This window comes from Gadus macrocephalus, chromosome 17 (genome assembly GCF_031168955.1).
Source record: "Gadus macrocephalus chromosome 17, ASM3116895v1".
NCBI lineage: Eukaryota > Metazoa > Chordata > Actinopteri > Gadiformes > Gadidae > Gadus > Gadus macrocephalus.
This window is the reverse complement of record NC_082398.1, coordinates 4,695,427-4,719,814: the sequence shown is the minus strand read 5'-3', so window position 1 is coordinate 4,719,814 and position 24,388 is coordinate 4,695,427. Positions and strand designations below refer to the sequence as shown.

The following is a 24,388-nucleotide window of genomic DNA, read 5'->3' as shown; positions in this document are numbered from 1 at the left end:
AATAATGCATAAAATGCTTTTAAAAAAAGAGTAGTTTGCGATGGAAGGCAATGTTGTGGCATCTTGCCCTAAGAAGGGGCACCTTCTACTGATTTTGCCGAGGGTGCCATAAAGGCTATGGGGTGGCCCTGGCCCTAGCCTTTCGTGCTTTTCCAACACATAAAAAAACCTTCCTGGTAAGGCAGGGTAGGACTATAGTTATAGTGACTCTAGTTCTTCCTTCTAAGAAGTGTCTCCGTTATAGAACAACCCATATTGCTATCTTTATGGAAAAGGCGCCCAAACTTCCAGTGACTCTCCCTTTAGAAAGATAGGAGCCAAAAGGGATATCTAGGGTTAACAGGAGATAAGGTGAGTCATTAGGAGGGCTGTTTCAGCCAGGGTTCCCCGCCTATGTGCTGAACCACATACGGGTCAGGGGAAATGCAAACGTGTGCGTATACATCCACCACACTGGCCAACACACCCAGGCCTCACCCAAGTCCAGTTACTCATTGACCTGGGTTTTGATCATGTAAAAGGCCGTCATAAAAGTCAATTACAAATATTGCGTGTAATGAGCCTATTCCCGACCCACGCCTCTGCCCGTCCTTTAGCTGATTTCCTCCACCCACCCCCCCCCCCCCCCCCTTCCAACCATTGCAAGATTCAACCCAACCCTTTTTTCTTGTCCCCATGGTCATCCCCGGCCTCAGACGAGGGTATAAAGACCCGTAGCTAGGGTGCTAGCTCTATCTACTTCCATCGCTAACCTTCAGCGTTAGCCATGGGTCGTTTAGAATGGCTTTGTGTTCTGTTTTGGATAAGCGCATGCATAGCAGACACACTCACAGAGGAAGGGTAAGAGAGGATTCGCATATACATATATGCATATGATGAATGTTAAACTACTGCATTGAATAAAAATCAAAAAAAATCAAAGGTTGTTTACCTTTTTGGTGTATTGGTGTTCAAAATGATCAAAATGTTAATTTCATAGTTTTATTTGTACTAAACTTTGAGGACCTAACTTGAATTAATTGATTCCCTCAATATTTGATGAAGTGACATTGGAATCAATCAACCACATATCAAAACGATTTGAATGATTTTTATTTGGTCATTGGCATAAACTACTATTTAGAAAGGCTTATAAAAAATGCTCATATTATGGCTTGATTGATTAATTATGATTCATCTTCATACTTTACCCCCTTCGTCATCTCATCCGTTCTCATCTATTTTTTTTTTTTTAAATCTGTATTTCTTTAACTTATTTTCTTGCTTTTCCCCTTAACAGCGTCAGAACAACAACCGGAGATGCCAGTAAGTCCCCATGTTTAAGATCATTTAGCAGAGATTGTATTTTCTGTGTATCTCAATGCACATTCAAAGCTCATCTTTGCACACAGATTATTGAGACGCATGCTGCACATTGAAGATCAAGTTAAATCGATATTTAATCCTTAAGCCACACATCACACACTCATCCGTTTTGATCCCATGATGCATCGCTGTGTGGCGATAGCCAAAGCAATGCTCTGGACTTATCTTGTGATGGCTCATATCTCATGGCTTTAATCCACTAATAAATGAAGAACCAACCCAGCCCTCCCATTGCTATAGTTATGGATACGTTTGTGTAATATCAGGTGAAGCCTGGCCGAGCCCGGTAGTTTACGGCTACGCAATATATGATAATGAATTTGCTAATTTTATAACATTTGGACCATTGACTCAACCAGCCAATCAACATCCTGCTTTAAGAGTGACAGAATTAGACTAAAAAAAGATCTTCACTATTCTGCAAAATACTGTTTTATCATTGAGGAAGCTACCAATATAAAAATAATTGAATACAAAGTTGTACAAATCTAGTAAGCTTCTCGTTTAATTTATTTCTGATTGATTTATTCTGCGCATAGATTGATGCATATTTATTCATTCATTGTCATCTTGTCATCTTCTTGTGTTATCATATCTTGACATTATTCAAATATTAAACTAATGTTTAAAAGGGCAAAGTCATCTTGTACATACCTTTACTTGTGAATCACAGTCATGGGTGTGGCTCTGTATTACATAATGTGAAACATGTTGCCTGAAAGTGGTGCGTAAAACACAAGGCTTTACATTAACAGTTCAAAGTGTGCCTTGGGCAAATATAGCCCTGTTGTCGACACAAAAGGGCAGGTTTACCCAATCGTCACTTTCAAAAGCCTGATAATGATCAACAACATTATGAGTGTTTGAAAAAAGCAGGAAAAGTAGCTTTTTATTGTGTGTGGCCTGCTATCTCAAAGGTGTTCTTGAACTTTCCATGCATCCTCTCAACTATAATCTCTCTCTCTCTCTCTCTCTCTCTCTCTCACTCTCGCTCTCTCTCTCTCTCTCTCTTGCTCTCTCTCTCTCGCTCTCTCTCTCGCCCCTCTACTTAGCCGTTCTCGCCTCCTGCGACTTCAACGATGCCGGCGCGCCGTTCTGCAGCTTTGTACAGGACAGGGCGGACAACAGCGACTGGACCCGACACAAAGGCCCCACCCCCACCCAGGGGACGGGGCCCAGCGGGGACTACCCCGACGGAAGTCAGTACTCACCCTGGATGGCTTGAATAGCCGTCGGTTGTCGTTTTCATTACATTGTGGCAGAATTGTGCCCCCCGCCATCCTTATAGAGGATAATGAATGAGTAAACATCGTTGGTGACACTTTATAACAGTGGAATAATTAACCTTTATTAACCTTTTTTAATTCAGTATTAAGCTCTAACTTACAATAAACTAACAGTTAACTTATGGTCTAGTAATCCTGTACTAATAATGTCCATGTTATTGTGTAGGGTATTCATTTATTCATTATTTAATAAGGTTAGGGTTAGCCATAACCCTAACCCTAAACTCTATGTTAGGGTTCATTCATCGTGTATATATATATATATATATATATATATATATATATATATAAAACTAATGTTCATTAATGGCTAATTATGCATTACCAAATAATTTCTACAGTAGAGTATAAATAAATAATACAATGATTAATTTGATTTGAATCCCAAAAAGTTTAAATCCCATAAACATGTACGGCCATTCTAGAAATCCTACCTAATGACACCACTGGGGTTTATATAAAAATATATCCTGGCTATCCCATTCTGGATGAAGCCCAGGGCTCATGTTTTTCGGCTGATACTGAACCATTGAACACCAATCTCCCTCTGATATGATATAAGATCCATTGTATTGTAAGTGACTGACTAAACAAATCCCCCCCCCTTTTGGATGCTACAAAGGATAAGAACACAGTACTGTAAAGTAGGCCTAACGTTGCGACATTTGTATTTTTTAATAGTTTTTCCAATCCACCTCTACGGAAGAGGATTAGGTCAACACATAAGAAAAAAAATACAGTTCCGACTTTATGCTTAGAATTCTGAGAATAAAGTCAGAATTCAGACTCAAAAACTATGGAATTCTGACTTTAAAGTCAAAATTCTGAGAATAAAGTCAGAACTAATTTTTTTTTCTCAAGAATCCCTTCAATAACCCCACTCTTTTCCTTCCCTCTCTGCTCCTCCAGAGGGCTTCTACATCTACCACGAGAGTGACAACGTGGTCAACCAACAGAACGCTCGCCTGCTCAGCCCCGCCCTCACGTCCCCCGCCACGCAAATATGCGTCCAATTCCGATATTACATGTACGGCGCCGACAGCGACAACACGCTGAGGGTCCTGGCCAAGAGATCTGGGGGTACGGAGACCGAGGTGTGGGCGAGGAAGGGCATCCAGAGTCCTTCCTGGCTGGCTGGGTCCGTCACCGTGACCAAGGCCTCCAGGCAGCAGATTGACGTCAGTATTTCTCCTCTCTCTTCTGATTTTGTATTTTTCTTTTAAAAATTTTCATACACAATTTTCCTTCTGTGAACATTTTTTAACAAGCTGTATGGCCCCAACGTGCTATACTGTGTGTGATTATAGCTAGTCCTATAAAATGGAAATTAGTGGAAAAAACAATCGAATTAGGCAATAAATAAATATAAACATAAAACATGAAACAATGGGTGTATCCTGGGCGTGTGCCCTCCAGGGACTCACCCATGACCCATGTACTATTAACTTACAGTTTTCCCCGTATCGTAGAGATAAGCAAATCTTTTAACAACTCCGGGATCTGCCGATAGCTAGCACATTTACAGCGATTGCTAGTTACAATGCAGCTATGTCGTCTTCCTCACCGGAAACCTACCTGCCTACTAAAAAAATGTAGTACTCTTTATGTTGTACTTTATGTAGTACTCTTTTAAATACACGCTATTTATGTTGAAAAAAATGTGTAAACTCTGGGTCCAAATTCATTATACCACTAATGAGGCCTTAAAGAGCCAGTGAGCCCATTGTTTCAGATGGAATTCAAACACTTTAGGGTTGAGAGACGTTTAGGGTTGAGAGTTTTAGAAAAGAGGAGGGCGTGTTATCTCCATGGTTACGACCAACGCCAACTTTATGATACTTTTTTAGTACCGTCGTTGTGCAACTGTTATGATCGTTATTATAAGCGATGTTGTCTATAAAATCTGGCACGCGCCGTAGCGTTACACTACAAGTTTCCGAAAATCATTCTCGCGGACCACGCAGTCCACCGCTGCCCAGACAGAGCTCGAAAACGTCCGCACAAACGTCGCCACCAGGCCGTCACGAACAGAACGCCACATGCGTTCACAGCAGAGTGGAATGTTCACATAGTGTTTAGAGGAGAATGGCAAAAACACAGGATTTTATTTCAGTGACAGTGATTACATGGCATAGATTACCATGTTGACAATTATGTAAGACAAATGACTACGTTTAACACACAAAAAGGGATTTTCAGTTCACTTGCTCTTTAAATAATTCAGTGCTTTGAAACGGTCGGCCTAGTTGTAACCAAATAAAATGGTTTCAAACTGACAGAGGTCAATCAAAGTAGTTTCAGCTTAAACGAAACAAAAATAATGGTGCGAGTGCGTGCTTGAACACGTCTTGAAAACCTTTTACAACCCAAGACATTTTTGTACAGGACCTGCTATCTTTTTGTTGTAAAACCATTGCAGTGTGACAAAGCAAACAATATTATACACAACATTCTTATCTTTTGAAGAACATAAAATACTGAAATCCCTGCAAATCTCTGTATGTTGTGACATGGGCAGACAGACAGACACACACACACACACACACACACACACACACACACACACACACACACACACACACACACACACACACACACACACACACACACACACACACACACACACACACACACTCACATCTCAAACAAAAACAAAAAACAAATCTCCTTGTTAGTGTTGACTTTACAGGGCATGCCTATTCTTTTTTTGGACTTTGTCTACCAATGTGTATCTTTCCGTGACAATGTGTCTCTCATGATGATGTTGTGATGATTGTTCACAGATTGTCTTTGAGGCTAAGAGAGGATTCACCGACTCGTGTGACTCGGGCCTTGACAACATTGTCATCAGTGAAGGAGCTTGTCCATGTAAGTTCCAAGCACACACACACACACACACACACACACACACACACACACACACACACACACACACACACACACACACACACACACACACAACCCACCATGGTTATATTTTGTTTAGACTCAAGGCAAGTACAGAGTTTTGCCAGACTGGGCGGTTTTTAGCAGTTAGTATTATTAGTATTGTAGAATGAAGAGGATCGAGTACTATTTTGTAATTCAGCTTTATTTATATATATTTTTTATTATTCTTTAATTTTCCCCCGTTAGTATTAAGGGGTGGGAGATGGGCACCTGTCCAATAGTATTTAGGGGCGAGGGAGGGACATCAGACCTGTCACTTAAACCACCAGTTGAAAGCAGTTTTAATTCATAATGTCGAGCTGCCGTTGAATGTAGTTCTCCGGTTGATGTTCTTTAAAGGGGACATATTATACCACCAGTTGTGAGTGTGATTAGCCTTACAAGCCGTTTCGAAAATCTGCCCCATATGACATCACTAGTGGGCGTGTCCACCTAGATCTGTGCTGGATAGATCAGTCTACCAGCCAACCAAGTGGACTGAAGTAAACGTTGCTCATCTATCCAGCACAGATCTAGGTGGACACGCCCACTAGTGATGTCATATAGGGTAGATTTTCGAAACGGCTTGTAAGGTAATCACACTCACACCTGGTGGTATAATATGTCTCCTTTAAGTTCTTGTACGATTAATTACAGTTGAAGTTCTACATGAATGTAAGGGTTGTTTTATTTTAGCTCATGTACTAAACATACATTTTCGGTGGCTGTGTCCGTGCACACGGAGCAAGTGTGCAACCATTAGCTGAATGGTTAATATTGCTACCATGTCATCGTCGAATGTAATCAAAGTTAAAATTTAAATAAAAAAATTATACGATGATGTCAAGTAATAATTGGGTCGTCACTGTGAGAGGTGATGGAGAGGGAGGGAAGGTGAGGAAAGACCCTGAGTATAGACGCTTTATATATTTTGAAAGTTCCAATAAATCTCAAATGTGAAAACATTTGTTGATTTGCATATTTTAATAGCAGTATCTAGTTGTACTTTTACTTTCAATGCTTAATTACTTTTGATACTTGCGTACAATTAACATCAGATACTTTAAGAATTTTACTCGGGTGGTGTTCTATTGGGTGACTTTTTACTTTTACCAGAGTCATTTACTGTGAAGATATCTGTACTTTTACTCAAGAATGGTATTCGGGTACTCCTACAACCACTGACAAACATACACATACGGTGTTTCTGTATCACATAGCTATTTACCGCCCACAGCTTGCGTGCATGGCTGTGGTTTCGACACCATCGATGACCTGTGCGGTTGGACCGCACCCGTACCAGAGAATCCAGACATCTACGGCTTTGAGCAGTGGACCGGGGCTACGGAAACCGCGGGCACAGGCCCGAATGATGACTTTTCCCAACCCGGACGTGAGTGGCAATAGTCCTGTTTATTTAATCATATCATCGTTATATTATGTTACATAAATGTTTTTTTCTGATAGCTTTCAACAGTGCAGAAAAAGTCTGATATCTAAAAAATACCTCACTAATAATAAAACAGTGACACGTTTTGAAAGTTGGTGCTGTTTTCTCTGTTTGCAGTGGGAAGCTACATGTTGATGGAATCCAGCACGGCCATAGCTGGAGCCAAGGCCGAAATCAGAAGTCCGTCCACACCTTCGTCCGGCTGTCTGGACCTCACCTTCCACTACTACATGTACGGCAGCGCCAGCAGCATGGAGCTGAGCGTGCACACTGTCACTGCAGGTACGAAGCCCAAATTCCCGGGGGGGAGTGATTTGCCGGATCAGAGCTCGCTTTATCCAAGAGATCCCATTCACAAGGGGCGTCAGCGCAGTCCCAACCGGAGTGCCGCTCATTACACTGCTGCACCTTACACATGCACCAGCCCATATTTTGCGGACTCATCCTCACGGGGTGTTGGCCGCAACCCGTGCCCCGGTACATAAAAGGAAACGGACCCATAAATGAGCGATGCAGACTGTAAGTTCTGTGAACGCCGCTGCCACAAGACGACAATGCACACTCATCGGGTCGATGTTGGTGTGTCCATAGGTGGCGCCGTGGGAGACCGTCTCTTCAGTGTCCGGGGAAACCAAGGCGAGGGCTGGAGGCCGGCGGAGGCCCGGTACATCGGAACCTCGGCGGTCGAGGTAAACGTCCGGAGCCGTGACCGCCACGCAATAGGGGCTTCGTACATTTTGTACATCAGTGGTGAATGACTTTTGGATTTGTGTTTCAGTTTGTGATCGTGGGTACCTTTGGAGAGACTGCCCTGACAGACATCGCTGTGGATGCTGTATGTGTTATGGTTTGTGAAGGTGAGTCGATTGTGAATTTTGTCTTTGTGTCTACCGGGAAGAAGAGATCTACATCATGTGCATTATGTTTTCCTTACTGTGTCTTACTCTTGTAATTCCTGTTATGTTCTGTTTTAGCCACAACCCCAGGACCAACTACACCTAAACCAACTGTCCCAGGACCTACGACACCTAAACCATCAACTGCAGGCCCAACTACACCTAAACCATCAACCCCAGGCCCAACTACACCTAAACCAACAACCCCAGGCCCAACTACACCGAAACCTCCAGGACCTACTACACCTAAACCATCAACTCCAGGCCCAACTACACCTAAACCCTCAACCCCAGGACCTACAACTCCAAGTAAGTCCATAAAAATCCAATCTGTACTCTCATACACGACCACAAATGATCCATGGAGTCATTAACATAGATCGTTCCCATCTGCACATCCATCTCCACACACTGGAGCCACTCATAGATCCGTCATTCTGAAGCGATGTCTGTGTTCTGTGTGTCTTATTTATCTTTTTCGTCGTCCGTCTTCTCTCAAAGCTAAATGCCCTCCGGGCGCGGAGTACATAGAGTGCGGGCCGGCCTGTATTCCCAGCTGTGAGGATCCCTCCACCAACTGCAGCGGCTCCTGCATCAGCGGCTGCTTCTGCAAGCCGGGCTTCGTGTTCAAGGGCCGCCGCTGTGTGCCTCTGGACAAGTGTGGCTGCTTGGACGACAACAACGACTACTACGAGGTTACAGAACCCGACACAGACAGAAGGACAGGATGACACCCTGAAAAGAAGGATGGCCAAAGGTGTTAGCTTCGCCTCACTCTTTCTTCTTCCACAGCCCGGAGAGATCATCTACGGTGACGGCTGTTCCCAGCTGTGTCGCTGTGCGGGGAACTACACCCTGTCCTGCGTGGACAACTCCTGCGACCCCACCGAGGAGTGCCGAGAGGTCAGCGGGACGCACGGATGCTATCCAAAAGGTAACCGCGCTCTTCTAAAGTTGGATCGGAGTGCTGATCCGTCGTTACTTCATTGTAAAGCATGTGAGATCCTTCCTGGCTAAAAACAATGTCTATTTCTACGGTAATCCTCCAGACACGTCCACGTGCGTTGCGTCGGGGGATCCTCACTACAGCACCTTTGATAAGCGCAAGTACAACTTCATGGGCAACTGCAGCTACGTGATGTCGGAGCCGTGCAACGACACGTCCGTCCCTCACTTTGAGGTCCACGCCGACAACGAGAACCGCTACAACAACCCGTCCATCTCCTACATTAAGGCTGTGCACGTTTACGTGCGCATGCAGAAGATCTCCATCCTGAAGGGAGGCACTGTTCAGGTAAAGAAGGACCAAAGCAGACTGAAAGTGACAGTCATTTAGACAGAGCTTCCACAGCGGCAAGCTGTTCACTGCTGTTGAAGTGCTTTATGAAGGGTTTTTCTAGGAGCAATTTTATTGGCTCACATGGTTATGTGGAAGTAAAAATGACAAATGCCATCAAGAAATGCCAATGACTCCTTTATCTTCCCCTTAAGCCCACCTCAGACATGGCTTTGAAAACGTTCTTCAGTAATTGTGCTCCTCTAAAATGCGTCCTATTTTTTTTAAAGCTGAACGGGACCAATGTAAACCTGCCCTTGACTCCCAGCCCCGGCGTGTCAGTGTTCAAGTCTGGTAAATTCTACACGGTTTCCATGGACTTTGGCGTCACCGTTCGCTACGATGGGAACCACTTCATGGACATCAAGGTGATCAAAGAGTAAGTAGACTCCTGCTGTTCCCATTCACCTGTCAGTTGTCATGATAAGTGGCCGAGGACATTCCCTCATCCAAACCCTGTGCCCTACAGCTACCAGGACAAGTTGTGTGGACTGTGCGGAGACTACAACCTCAATGCCAAGGATGACTTCAGGAAGCCCGACGGATCTCTGACTCCCAACGCCAACGACTTTGGACACAGCTGGGTCACCGATCCAACGTAAGTACTATCACGTGTCCGCCCAGACAGCTACATGACTACACCTGTATTTGACCGTTTGTCAAGATACTCATAGAAGCAGTGAGAGCAGAATGATTCGGTCCATCATTAAACACTGAGTACTCACTGAGGTCTTGTCCGTCTCTCTCGTAGCTGCAATGTCAAGCCCAACACCACGGTTCCTGGCTGTACAGAGGAAGAACAGGACCGCTACGAGAGCTCTGGCTTCTGTGGCATGCTGCTGGACAAGAAGGGCCCCTTTGCCGTCTGCCACCGCAAAGTCAACCCCAACGTGAGTTGTCCCCCCCCCCCATCTACACAACCACAAGAACACACTCATTGGATCACACAACCACAGACAAAAAGTGGAAATCATCTCTACACACGATCACATGGACACACTGGGTCACACACAAACACAGGGAAACACATCGCAAATACTGACAGACACAATGTCCAGAAAGATATAAACAACATGGATTAATATACCTGTGCTGCTCTTAAGCTAGACCAGTCAAACATAATTGACATTGAGATTGTCTAGACCTGCTCTTAACGGAAGGTGTGTGTGTGTGTGTGTGTGGGTGTGTGTGTGCAGAGCTACTTCAAGGACTGCCTGTTTGACCTGTGTGCGCTGGACGGCAGCAGGCCCATCCTCTGTGAGGCCATCGAGGCGTACGTCAACGAGTGCCAGGACCGCGGCGTTACCGTGGGAACCTGGAGGAACAACACCTTCTGCCGTGAGTGTTTGTGTGTGTGTGTGTGTGTGTGTGTGTGTGTGTGTGTGTGTGTGTGTGTCTATGTGTGTACAAAGGGATGATGGGTGCAAGATGGATTTTTCTTCCCCTTCTCAATTAATCTTCATCTCCAGTTTACTGTATGAAGAAGTCACAAAATCAGTCACACCTGTATAGTCGGCTTATATGGTTATGTAATCACCCTCTCTCTCTCTCTCTCTCTCTCTCTCTCTCTCTCCCCCCCCCCCCCCCCCAGCTCTCCCATGTGATCCCAACAGCCACTACGAGCCGTGTGCGCCCCCCTGCCAGGCGTCCTGCAGTGGGGGGTCCTCGGGCTGTGGGGGTCCCTGCTCCGAGGGCTGCGTGTGCGACTCCGGCTTCGTGCTGAGCGCCGGCAAGTGTGTGGAGAAGAACTCCTGTGGCTGCAACTACACGGTCAACGGACAGTACTATGAGGTACGTGTGTGTGTGTGTGTGTGTGTGTGTGTGTGTGTGTCTGTGTTTGTGTCTAATGGTTGGTTGGTTGGTCTTTCTGAGTGAAGTTGATGATACACTCCAAACTCCCCATTCATATTACCAGCTGACAGTTTGCAACATCTGTCTTTTCTCTCCCGCTTAACCTCTCTTTGCCCCTCTCCGTCCGTCCGTCCGTCCGTCCGTCCGTCCGTCCTTCCGTCCGTCTCTCTCTCTCTCCCAGCCTGGCGATGAGTTTTACGTGGACGACTGTCAGCTGAAATGTAGATGCGACGTCCCCTTCGTCACTTGCCAGGCCTCAGTCTGCCCCCCAGAGCAGGAGTGCAAGCTCCAAGGAGGAGAGCTGGGCTGTTACCCTACAAGTAAGACGCAGTCTGTCCTCTGGGGCTCCCAGGTAGCTCTCTAGTGATCACGTCAGGCTCTTGTGAGCAAGTAAACCTCTTGAACATGTCATTAAGTTATGACAATGTAGACCTCTTGTGGGAATGTTAACCTATGCTAATAAGGTTAATGTATTTAAGAAATGTAAATCTCTTTGAATAGTGTAAACCTCTAATGATAAGGTAAATCTCTCTTGATAATGCCAATCTAAACCTCCAATTCCAGCCCCAACTACACCCAAACCAACAACTCCGGGCCCAACTACACCTAAACCATCAACTCCAGGCCCAACTACACCTAAACCAACAACCCAAGGACCTACAACTCCGAGACCAACCACAGTGACAACGCCAGGTAAGACCGACCGTCCATAAAAACCCAACCGTCACTCCTAAACCTGATCAAAGATTATCCTTAGAATCATTAACATAGATCGTTCCCATCTGCACATCCATCTCCACACACTGGAGCCACTCATAGATCCGTCATTCTGAAGCGATGTCTGTGTTCTGTGTCTTATTTATCTTTTTTCTTCGTCCGTCTTCTCTCAAAGCTAAATGCCCGCCGGACGCGGAGTACATAGAGTGCGGGCCGGCCTGTATTCCCAGCTGTGAGGATCCCTCCACCAACTGCAGCGGCTCCTGCATCAGCGGCTGCTTCTGCAAGCCGGGCTTCGTGTTCAAGGGCCGCCGCTGTGTGCCTCTGGACAAGTGTGGCTGCTTGGACGACAACAACAACTACTACGAGGTTACAGAACCCGACACAGACAGAATGACAGGATGACACCCTGAAAAGAAGGATGGCCAAAGGTGTTAGCTTCGCCTCACTCTTTCTTCTTCCACAGCCCGGAGAGATCATCTACGGTGACGGCTGTTCCCAGCTGTGTCGCTGTGCGGGGAACTACACCCTGTCCTGCGTGGACAACTCCTGCGACCCCACCGAGGAGTGCCGAGAGGTCAGCGGGACGCACGGATGCTATCCAAAAGGTAACCGCGCTGTCGTGAAGTTGGATTGGAGTGATGATCCGTCGTTACTTCATTGTAAAGCATGTGAGATCCTTCCTGGCTAAAAACAATGTCTATTTCTACGGTAATCCTCCAGACACGTCCACGTGCGTTGCGTCGGGGGATCCTCACTACAGCACCTTTGATAAGCGCAAGTACAACTTCATGGGCAACTGCAGCTACGTGATGTCGGAGCCCTGCAACGACACGTCCGTCCCTCACTTTGAGGTCCACGCCGACAACGAGAACCGCTACAACAACCCGTCCATCTCCTACATTAAGGCTGTGCACGTTTACGTGCGCATGCAGAAGATCTCCATCCTGAAGGGAGGCACTGTTCAGGTAAAGAAGGACCAAAGCAGACTGAAAGTGACAGTCATTTAGACAGAGCTTCCACAGTGGCAAGCTGTTCACTGCTGTTGAAGTGCTTTATGAAGGGTTTTTCTAGGAGCAATTGAATTGGCTCACATGGTTATGTGGAAGTAAAAATGACAAATGCCATCAAGAAATGCCAATGACTCCTTTATCTTCCCCTTAAGCCCACCTCAGACATGGCTTTGAAAACGTTCTTCAGTAATTGTGCTCCTCTAAAATGCATCCTATTTTTTTAAAGCTGAACGGGACCAATGTAAACCTGCCCTTGACTCCCAGCCCCGGCGTCTCAGTGTTCAAGTCTGGTAAATTCTACACGGTTTCCATGGACTTTGGCGTCAACGTTCGCTACGATGGGAACCACTTCATGGACATCAAGGTGATCAAAGAGTAAGTAGACTCCTGCTGTTCCCATTCACCTGTCAGTTGTCATGATAAGTGGCCGAGGACATTCGCTCATCCCATCCCTGTGCCCTACAGCTACCAGGACAAGTTGTGTGGATTGTGCGGAGACTACAATTTCAATGCCAAGGATGACTTCAGGAAGCCCGACGGATCTCTGACTCCCAACGCCAACGACTTTGGACACAGCTGGGTCACCGATCCAACGTAAGTACTATCACGTGTCCGCCCAGACAGCTACATGACTTCACCTGTATTTGACTGTTTGTCAAGATACTCAAAGAAGCAGTGAGAGCAGAATGATTCGGTCCATCATTAAACACTGAGTACTCACTGAGGTCTTGTCCGCCTCTCTCGTAGCTGCAATGTCAAGCCCAACACCACGGTTCCTGGCTGTACAGAGGAAGAACAGGACCGCTACGAGAGCTCTGGCTACTGTGGCATGCTGCTGGACAAGAAGGGCCCCTTCGCCATCTGCCACCGCAAAGTCAACCCCAACGTGAGTTGTCCCCCCCCCCCCATCTACACAACCACAAGAACATACTCATAGGATCACACAACCATAGACAAAAAGTGGAAAACATCTCTAAACACGATCACATGGACACACTGGGTCACACACAAACAAAGGGAAACACATCGCAAATACTGACAGACACAATGTCCAGAAAGATATAAACAACATGGACTAATTTACTTGTGCTGCTCTTAAGCAAAACCAGTCAAACATAATTGCCATTGAGATTGTCCAGACCTGCTCTTAACGGAAGGTGTGTGTGTGTGTGTGTGTGTGTGTGTGTGTGTGTGTGTGTGTGCAGAGCTACTTCAAGGACTGCCTGTTTGACCTGTGTGCGCTGGACGGCAGCAGGCCCATCCTGTGTGAGGCCATCGAGGCGTACGTCAACGAGTGCCAGGACCGCGGCGTTACCGTGGGAACCTGGAGGAACAACACCTTCTGCCGTGAGTATTTGTGCGTGTGTGTGTGTCTGTGTGTGTGTGTGTGTGTGTGTGGGGGTCTATTTGTGTACAAAGGGATGATGGGTGTAAGATGGATGGTTCGTCCCCTTCTCAATGATCAGTCACACCTGTTTAGTCGGCGTAAATGGTTATGTAATCACCCCCTCTCGCTCTGTCTGTCTGTCTGTCTGTCTGTCTGTCTGTCTGTCTGTCTGTCTGTCTGTCTGTCTGTCTGTCTGTCTGTCTCTCTCTCTCTCTCTCTCTCTCTCTCTCTCTCTCTCTCTCTCTCTCTCTCTCTCTCTCTCTCTCTCTTCCCCCCCCCCCCAGCTCTCCCATGTGATCCCAACAGCCACTACGAGCCGTGTGCGCCCCCCTGCCAGGCGTCCTGCAGTGGGGGGTCCTCAGGCTGTGGGGGTCCCTGCTCCGAGGGCTGCGTGTGCGACTCCGGCTTCGTGCTGAGCGCCGGCAAGTGTGTGGAGAAGAACTCCTGTGGCTGCAACTACACAGTCAACGGACAGTACTATGAGGTACGGGTGTGTGTGTGTGTGTGTGTCTGTGTGTGTGTGTCTGTGTTTGTGTCTAATGGTTGGTTGGTTGGTCTTTCTGAGTGAAGTTGATGATACACTCAAAACTCCCCATTCATATTACCAGCTGACAGTTTGCAACATCTGTCTTTTCTCTCCCGCTTAACCTCTCTTTGCCCCTCTCCGTCTGTCTGTCTGTCCGTCCGTCCGTCCGTCCGTCCGTCCGTCCGTCTCTCTCTCTCTCCCAGCCTGGCGATGAGTTTTACGTGGACGACTGTCAGCTGAAATGTAGATGCGACGTCCCCTTCGTCACTTGCCAGGCCTCAGTCTGCCCCCCAGAGCAGGAGTGCAAGCTCCAAGGAGGAGAGCTGGGCTGTTACCCTACAAGTAAGACGCAGTCTGTCCTCTAGGGCTCCCAGGTAGCTCTCTAGTGATCACGTCAGGCTCTTGTGAGCAAGTAAACCTCTTGAACATGTCATTAAGTTATGACAATGTAGACCTCTTGTGGGAATGTTAACCTATGCTAATAAGGTTAATGTATTTAAGAAATGTAAATCTCTTTTAATAGTGTAAACCTCTGATGATAAGGTAAATCTCTCTTGATAATGCCAATCTAAACCTCCAACTCCAGCCCCAACTACACCCAAACCAACAACTCCGGGCCCAACTACACCTAAACCATCAACTCCAGGCCCAACTACACCTAAACCAACAACCCAAGGACCTACAACTCCGAGACCAACCACAGTGACAACGCCAGGTAAGACCGACCGTCCATAAAAACCCAACCGTCACTCCTAAACCTGATCAAAGATTATCCTTAGAATCATTAACATAGATCGTTCCCATCTGCACATCCATCTCCACACACTGGAGCCACTCATAGATCCGTCATTCTGAAGCGATGTCTGTGTTCTGTGTCTTATTTATCTTTTTTCTTCGTCCGTCTTCTCTCAAAGCTAAATGCCCGCCGGACGCGGAGTACATAGAGTGCGGGCCGGCCTGTATTCCCAGCTGTGAGGATCCCTCCACCAACTGTAGCGGCTCCTGCATCAGCGGCTGCTTCTGCAAGCCGGGCTTCGTGTTCAAGGGCCGCCGCTGTGTGCCTCTGGACAAGTGTGGCTGCTTGGACGACAACAACAACTACTACGAGGTTACAGAACCCGACACAGACAGAATGACAGGATGACACCCTGAAAAGAAGGATGGCCAAAGGTGTTAGCTTCGCCTCACTCTTTCTTCTTCCACAGCCCGGAGAGATCATCTACGGTGACGGCTGTTCCCAGCTGTGTCGCTGTGCGGGGAACTACACCCTGTCCTGCGTGGACAACTCCTGCGACCCCACCGAGGAGTGCCGAGAGGTCAGCGGGACGCACGGATGCTATCCAAAAGGTAACCGCGCTCTTCTAAAGTTGGATCGGAGTGCTGATCCGTCGTTACTTCATTGTAAAGCATGTGAGATCCTTCCTGGCTAAAAACAATGTCTATTTCTACGGTAATCCTCCAGACACGTCCACGTGCGTTGCGTCGGGGGATCCTCACTACAGCACCTTTGATAAGCGCAAGTACAACTTCATGGGCAACTGCAGCTACGTGATGTCGGAGCCCTGCAACGACACGTCCGTCCCTCACTTTGAGGTCCACGCCGACAACGAGAACCGCTACAACAACCCGTCCATCTCCTACATTAAGGCTGTGCACGTTTACGTGCGCATGCAGAAGATCTCCATCCTGAAGGGAGGCACTGTTCAGGTAAAGAAGGACCAAAGCAGACTGAAAGTGACAGTCATTTAGACAGAGCTTCCACAGTGGCAATCTGTTCACTGCTGTTGAAGTGCTTTATGAAGGGTTTTTCTAGGAGCAATTTAATTGGCTCACATGGTTATGTGGAAGTAAAAATGACAAATGCCATCAAGAAATGCCAATGACTCCTTTATCTTCCCCTTAAGCCCACCTCAGACATGGCTTTGAAAACGTTCTTCAGTAATTGTGCTCCTCTAAAATGCGTCCTATTTTTTTAAAGCTGAACGGGACCAATGTAAACCTGCCCTTGACTCCCAGCCCCGGCGTCTCAGTGTTCAAGTCTGGTAAATTCTACATGGTTTCCATGGACTTTGGCGTCAACGTTCGCTACGATGGGAACCACTTCATGGACATCAAGGTGATCAAAGAGTAAGTAGACTCCTGCTGTTCCCATTCACCTGTCAGTTGTCATGATAAGTGGCCGAGGACATTCCCTCATCCCATCCCTGTGCCCTACAGCTACCAGGACAAGTTGTGTGGATTGTGCGGAGACTACAACCTCAATGCCAAGGATGACTTCAGGAAGCCTGACGGATCTCTGACTCCCAACGCCAACGACTTTGGACACAGCTGGGTCACCGATCCAACGTAAGTACTATCACGTGTCCGCCCAGACAGCTACATGACTTCACCTGTATTTGACCGTTTGTCAAGATACTCATAGAAGCAGTGAGAGCAGAATGATTCGGTCCATCATTAAACACTGAGTACTCACTGAGGTCTTGTCCGTCTCTCTCGTAGCTGCAATGTCAAGCCCAACACCACGGTTCCTGGCTGTACAGAGGAAGAACAGGACCGCTACGAGAGCTCTGGCTTCTGTGGCATGCTGCTGGACAAGAAGGGCCCCTTTGCCGTCTGCCACCGCAAAGTCAACCCCAACGTGAGTTGTCCCCCCCCCCCATCTACACAACCACAAGAACACACTCATTGGATCACACAACCATAGACAAAAAGTGGAAATCATCTCTACACACGATCACATGGACACACTGGGTCACACACAAACACAGGGAAACACATCGCAAATACTGACAGACACAATGTCCAGAAAGATATAAACAACATGGATTAATATACCTGTGCTGCTCTTAAGCTAGACCAGTCAAACATAATTGACATTGAGATTGTCTAGACCTGCTCTTAACGGAAGGTGTGTGTGTGTGTGTGGGTGTGTGTGTGCAGAGCTACTTCAAGGACTGCCTGTTTGACCTGTGTGCGCTGGACGGCAGCAGGCCCATCCTCTGTGAGGCCATCGAGGCGTACGTCAACGAGTGCCAGGACCGCGGCGTTACCGTGGGAACCTGGAGGAACAACACCTTCTGCCGTGAGTGTTTGTGTGTGTGTGTGTGTGTGTGTGTGTGTGTGTGTGTGTGTGTGTCTATGTGTGTACAAAGGGATGATGGGTGCAAGATGGATTTTTCTTCCCCTTCTCAATTGATCTTCATCTCCAGTTTACTGTATGAAGAAGTCACAAAATCAGTCACACCTGTATAGTCGGCTTATATGGTTATGTAATCACCCTCTCTCTCTCTCTCTCTCTCTCTCTCTCTCTCTCTCTCTCTCTCTCTCTCCCTCTCTCCCCCCCCCCCCCCCCCCCAGCTCTCCCATGTGATCCCAACAGCCACTACGAGCCGTGTGCGCCCCCCTGCCAGGCGTCCTGCAGTGGGGGGTCCTCGGGCTGTGGGGGTCCCTGCTCCGAGGGCTGCGTGTGCGACTCCGGCTTCGTGCTGAGCGCCGGCAAGTGTGTGGAGAAGAACTCCTGTGGCTGCAACTACACAGTCAACGGACAGTACTATGAGGTACGGGTGTGTGTGTGTGTGTGTGTCTGTGTGTGTGTGTCTGTGTTTGTGTCTAATGGTTGGTTGGTTGGTCTTTCTGAGTGAAGTTGATGATACACTCAAAACTCCCCATTCATATTACCAGCTGACAGTTTGCAACATCTGTCTTTTCTCTCCCGCTTAACCTCTCTTTGCCCCTCTCCGTCTGTCTGTCCGTCCGTCCGTCCGTCCTTCCGTCCGTCTCTCTCTCTCTCCCAGCCTGGCGATGAGTTTTACGTGGACGACTGTCAGCTGAAATGTAGATGCGACGTCCCCTTCGTCACTTGCCAGGCCTCAGTCTGCCCCCCAGAGCAGGAGTGCAAGCTCCAAGGAGGAGAGCTGGGCTGTTACCCTACAAGTAAGACGCAGTCTGTCCTCTGGGGCTCCCAGGTAGCTCTCTAGTGATCACGTCAGGCTCTTGTGAGCAAGTAAACCTCTTGAACATGTCATTAAGTTATGACAATGTAGACCTCTTGTGGGAATGTTAACCTATGCTAATAAGGTTAATGTATTTAAGAAATGTAAATCTCTTTTAATAGTGTAAACCTCTGATGATAAGGTAAATCTCTCTTGATAATGCCAATCTAAACCTCCAATTCCAGCCCCAACTACACCCAAACCAACAACTCCGGGCCCAACTACACCTAAACCATCAACTCCAGGCCCAACTACACCTAAACCAACAACCCAAGGACCTACAACTCCGAGACCAACCACAGTGACAACGCCAGGTAAGACCGACCGTCCATAAAAACCCAACCGTCACTCCTAAACCTGATCAAAGATTATCCTTAGAATCATTAACATAGATCGTTCCCATCTGCACATCCATCTCCACACACTGGAGCCACTCATAGATCCGTCATTCTGAAGCGATGTCTGTGTTCTGTGTCTTATTTATCTTTTTTCTTCGTCCGTCTTCTCTCAAAGCTAAATGCCCGCCGGACGCGGAGTACATAGAGTGCGGGCCGGCCTGTATTCCCAGCTGTGAGGATCCCTCCACCAACTGCAGCGGCTCCTGCATCAGCGGCTGCTTCTGCAAGCCGGGCTTCGTGTTCAAGGGCCGCCGCTGTGTGCCTCTGGACAAGTGTGGCTGCTTGGACGACAACAACAACTACTACGAGGTTACAGAACCCGACACAGACAGAATGACAGGATGACACCCTGAAAAGAAGGATGGCCAAAGGTGTTGGCTTCGCCTCACTCTTTCTTCTTCCACAGCCCGGAGAGATCATCTACGGTGACGGCTGTTCCCAGCTGTGTCGCTGTGCGGGGAACTACACCCTGTCCTGCGTGGACAACTCCTGCGACCCCACCGAGGAGTGCCGAGAGGTCAGCGGGACGCACGGATGCTATCCAAAAGGTAACCGCGCTCTCCTAAAGTTGGATCGGAGTGCTGATCCGTCGTTACTTCATTGTAAAGCATGTGAGATCCTTCCTGGCTAAAAACAATGTCTATTTCTACGGTAATCCTCCAGACACGTCCACGTGCGTTGCGTCGGGGGATCCTCACTACAGCACCTTTGATAAGCGCAAGTACAACTTCATGGGCAACTGCAGCTACGTGATGTCGGAGCCCTGCAACGACACGTCCGTCCCTCACTTTGAGGTCCACGCCGACAACGAGAACCGCTACAACAACCCGTCCATCTCCTACATTAAGGCTGTGCACGTTTACGTGCGCATGCAGAAGATCTCCATCCTGAAGGGAGGCACTGTTCAGGTAAAGAAGGACCAAAGCAGACTGAAAGTGACAGTCATTTAGACAGAGCTTCCACAGTGGCAATCTGTTCACTGCTGTTGAAGTGCTTTATGAAGGGTTTTTCTAGGAGCAATTTAATTGGCTCACATGGTTATGTGGAAGTAAAAATGACAAATGCCATCAAGAAATGCCAATGACTCCTTTATCTTCCCCTTAAGCCCACCTCAGACATGGCTTTGAAAACGTTCTTCAGTAATTGTGCTCCTCTAAAATACGTCCTATTTTTTTTTAAAGCTGAACGGGACCAATGTAAACCTGCCCTTGACTCCCAGCCCCGGCGTCTCAGTGTTCAAGTCTGGTAAATTCTACATGGTTTCCATGGACTTTGGCGTCAACGTTCGCTACGATGGGAACCACTTCATGGACATCAAGGTGATCAAAGAGTAAGTAGACTCCTGCTGTTCCCATTCACCTGTCAGTTGTCATGATAAGTGGCCGAGGACATTCCCTCATCCCATCCCTGTGCCCTACAGCTACCAGGACAAGTTGTGTGGATTGTGCGGAGACTACAACCTCAATGCCAAGGATGACTTCAGGAAGCCTGACGGATCTCTGACTCCCAACGCCAACGACTTTGGACACAGCTGGGTCACCGATCCAACGTAAGTACTATCACGTGTCCGCCCAGACAGCTACATGACTTCACCTGTATTTGACCGTTTGTCAAGATACTCATAGAAGCAGTGAGAGCAGAATGATTCGGTCCATCATTAAACACTGAGTACTCACTGAGGTCTTGTCCGTCTCTCTCGTAGCTGCAATGTCAAGCCCAACACCACGGTTCCTGGCTGTACAGAGGAAGAACAGGACCGCTACGAGAGCTCTGGCTTCTGTGGCATGCTGCTGGACAAGAAGGGCCCCTTTGCCGTCTGCCACCGCAAAGTCAACCCCAACGTGAGTTGTCCCCCCCCCCCATCTACACAACCACAAGAACACACTCATTGGATCACACAACCATAGACAAAAAGTGGAAATCATCTCTACACACGATCACATGGACACACTGGGTCACACACAAACACAGGGAAACACATCGCAAATACTGACAGACACAATGTCCAGAAAGATATAAACAACATGGATTAATATACCTGTGCTGCTCTTAAGCTAGACCAGTCAAACATAATTGACATTGAGATTGTCTAGACCTGCTCTTAACGGAAGGTGTGTGTGTGTGTGTGTGGGTGTGTGTGTGCAGAGCTACTTCAAGGACTGCCTGTTTGACCTGTGTGCGCTGGACGGCAGCAGGCCCATCCTCTGTGAGGCCATCGAGGCGTACGTCAACGAGTGCCAGGACCGCGGCGTTACCGTGGGAACCTGGAGGAACAACACCTTCTGCCGTGAGTGTTTGTGTGTGTGTGTGTGTGTGTGTGTGTGTGTGTGTGTGTGTGTGTGTGTCTATGTGTGTACAAAGGGATGATGGGTGCAAGATGGATTTTTCTTCCCCTTCTCAATTGATCTTCATCTCCAGTTTACTGTATGAAGAAGTCACAAAATCAGTCACACCTGTATAGTCGGCTTATATGGTTATGTAATCACCCTCTCTCTCTCTCTCTCTCTCTCTCTCTCTCTCTCTCTCCCCCCCCCCCCCCCCAGCTCTCCCATGTGATCCCAACAGCCACTACGAGCCGTGTGCGCCCCCCTGCCAGGCGTCCTGCAGTGGGGGGTCCTCGGGCTGTGGGGGTCCCTGCTCCGAGGGCTGCGTGTGCGACTCCGGCTTCGTGCTGAGCGCCGGCAAGTGTGTGGAGAAGAGCTCCTGTGGCTGCAACTACACAGTCAACGGACAGTACTATGAGGTACGGGTGTGTGTGCGGGTGTGTGTGTTTTCTGTGTTTTTGGCCTTCGGTTGGTTGGTCTTTCAAGTTGATAAATAATCATTGAATTTATAAAGCGCTTTTCAAGTCCCTATAGGGCTTTACAGTGAAGGGGGGAACGTCACTTACCACCAGCAGTGCGTAGCACCCACTTGGGTGATGCTCGGCAGCCAATCTGTGCCAGAACGCTCACCACACACCAGCTTGGGGTGGAGAGTGAGGGAATTAATGAATCAGCCAATAATACAGGGGGATGATTGGGGGGCCAGATTGAATGAGCCTGGTTGGACAGTTTTTGCCAGGACCCAGGGGAAACCCCTGCTCTTTGTGCCCTGGGATCTTTTATGACTTCAGTGAGTCAGGACCTGGGTTTTACGTCTCCTCCGAAGGACGGCGCCTTCCTCAGCACAGGGTCCCCGTCACTGCACTGGGGCATCGGGATTGATGTTTCGGCCAGAGGGAAGAATGCCACCTACTGGCTACCACCCGCACCCAAAGATAACTAAAGTTGATGTTGATAACACACTTTCACCTCATCTTACCACCTAACGATCTCTCTCTTTCTCTCCCCCTCTCTGTGTATGCCTCTCTCTCCCAGCCTGGCGATGAGTTTTACGTGGATGACTGTAAGCAGAAATGTAGATGCAACGCACCAAGCATCACGTGCACAGCCTCAGTGTGCCCCCCAGAGCAGGAGTGCAAGCTCCAAGGAGGAGAGCTGGGCTGTTACCCTACAAGTAAGACCCAGTCTGTTCTCTGGGGCTCCCAGGGTAGTCTCACATTGGGCAGTCGTCCATAGAAGGTGTTTGGAAAAGGGCAGGCAATTCCAAAAAACGAACTTGGCAGGTGATTGGATGAGCCATCTGTCTATCACCGTCTGTCAAATAGATCCCGTAGATCCTTGTAGGACTCGGATTGGTCGGAAACCACCGTAGTTCAGCCAGATGTAGTGATCATGTATTCACCTCTTGCTATAATGTATTCACCTCTTGTGATAATGTATGAATCTCTAGTGATAATGTTTTCATCTTTAGTGATAATGACATCTCTAGTGACAATGTCTTCACATCTTGTGATAATGTGTTGATCTCTTGTGATAATGTATTTATTTCTAGTGATCGTGTATTAATTTCATGATAATGTTTTAATCTTTAGTGATAATGACATCTCTCGTGATAATGACATCTCTAGTGATATTAAATTAATCTCTAGTGATAATGTCTTCCCATCTTTTGATATTGTGTTGACCTCTTGCGATAAAGTATATATTTCTAGTGATCATGTATTAATCTCATGATAATATTTTCATCTTTTTTGATAATGACATCTCGTGATAATTTATTAATCTCTAGTGATAATGTCTTCCCATCTTTTGATAATGTATTCACGTCTTGTGATGGTGTTGACCCCTAGGCTCCCAGGACTGCGTGATCTCAGGGGACCCCCACTACAACACCTTTGACAAGAAGTTCTACAGCTTCATGGGCACCTGCACCTACACACTGGCCAGGAACTGCGGCAATAAAACAGGTACAAACACTCGCAGACACACACACACACACACACACACACACACACACACACACACACACACACACACACACACACACACACACACACACACACACAGGGACATTCAGACACACGCACACATGCATAAACACACAGTAATAACTTAAACTAGGTTAACTTCCTGCTCTGTGACCTCTTGACCTCGCCGCGGGCAGGGCCTTGGTTCTCGGTGGAGGGTAAGAACGAGGAGCGAGGCGGGGCTGGGCTGGCCTACCTGAAGAAGCTCTACGTCACCGTGGAGGGGGTCACCGTCACACTGATGAAGGCCAGGAGAACGCTGGTACGTGCTCACGCACGCACGCACACGCACGCACGCACGCACGCACGCACGCACGCACGCACGCACGCACGCACGCACGCACTCACGCAACCACACACGCACACTTATGCATGCACCATTACACACACACAGGCACGCACGCATGCACACACACACACACTGACACATAGACACACAAACAATTACACGCATATATACGCGCATTTAGAGGCATGCACACAGACATGAATGTACACACACACACACACACACACTAAAATGCGTCAAAGCTGTTCAATCTTCTCCATATCTCCTTAATCCCTCTGTTCCGTAATACTTTGTAATCGCTGAACACCTGCTGCCGTTCATCCTAACCGGCTAAATCTGTCCCTTCCTCTCTCCCTACTGCTCTCTCTCTATCTCTCCCTACTGCTCTCTCTCTCTCTCTCTCTCTCTCTCTCTGTCTCTCTGTCTCTCTGTCTCTCTGTCTCTCTCTCTCTCTGTCTCTCTCTCTCTCTCTCTCTCTCTCTCTCTCTCTCTCTCTACGGCTCTCTCTCTCTCTCTCTCTCTCTCTCTCTCTCTGTCTCTGTCTCTGTCTCTCTCTCTCTCTGTCTCTCTCTCTCTGTCTCTCTCTCTCTCTCTCTCTCTGTC

At 47.7% G+C, this 24,388-nt stretch overlaps 1 protein-coding gene across 1 annotated transcript; it reads left to right on the top strand.

Moving 5' to 3' along the window:
- The first annotated feature begins 710 nt into the window (after window positions 1-710).
- Window positions 711-23,986, top strand: LOC132445735 (IgGFc-binding protein-like). The gene is made up of 53 exons (XM_060035851.1): window positions 711-840; window positions 1,280-1,305; window positions 2,418-2,564; window positions 3,561-3,829; window positions 5,435-5,519; window positions 6,817-6,972; window positions 7,147-7,311; window positions 7,621-7,718; window positions 7,808-7,886; window positions 8,004-8,117; window positions 8,172-8,234; window positions 8,427-8,620; window positions 8,718-8,859; window positions 8,975-9,219; window positions 9,492-9,640; window positions 9,731-9,859; window positions 10,013-10,151; window positions 10,458-10,599; window positions 10,853-11,052; window positions 11,294-11,432; window positions 11,677-11,805; window positions 12,005-12,198; window positions 12,296-12,437; window positions 12,553-12,797; window positions 13,069-13,217; window positions 13,308-13,436; window positions 13,590-13,728; window positions 14,048-14,189; window positions 14,514-14,713; window positions 14,959-15,097; window positions 15,342-15,470; window positions 15,670-15,863; window positions 15,961-16,102; window positions 16,218-16,462; window positions 16,734-16,882; window positions 16,973-17,101; window positions 17,255-17,393; window positions 17,696-17,837; window positions 18,113-18,312; window positions 18,550-18,688; window positions 18,933-19,061; window positions 19,261-19,454; window positions 19,552-19,693; window positions 19,809-20,053; window positions 20,327-20,475; window positions 20,566-20,694; window positions 20,848-20,986; window positions 21,291-21,432; window positions 21,689-21,888; window positions 22,505-22,643; window positions 23,320-23,436; window positions 23,634-23,758; window positions 23,981-23,986. The coding sequence occupies exons 1-53, from the start codon at window positions 767-769 to the stop codon at window positions 23,984-23,986; spliced, it is 7,827 nt and encodes a 2,608-aa protein (XP_059891834.1). The 5' UTR covers window positions 711-766.
- The last annotated feature ends 402 nt before the right edge of the window (window positions 23,987-24,388 follow it).

What these genes read in the sequence shown, in the direction of transcription:
- LOC132445735 (XM_060035851.1), top strand. Translation starts at nt 767, where the DNA reads ATGGGTCGTTTAGAATGGCTTTGTGTTCTGTTTTGGATAAGCGCATGC. An exon ending in GCTGGGCTGTTACCCTACAA is followed by an intron (nt 11,433 to 11,676) that starts GTAAGACGCAGT and finishes CTCCAATTCCAG; the next exon opens with CCCCAACTACACCCAAACCA. An exon ending in GCACGGATGCTATCCAAAAG is followed by an intron (nt 19,694 to 19,808) that starts GTAACCGCGCTC and finishes GTAATCCTCCAG; the next exon opens with ACACGTCCACGTGCGTTGCG.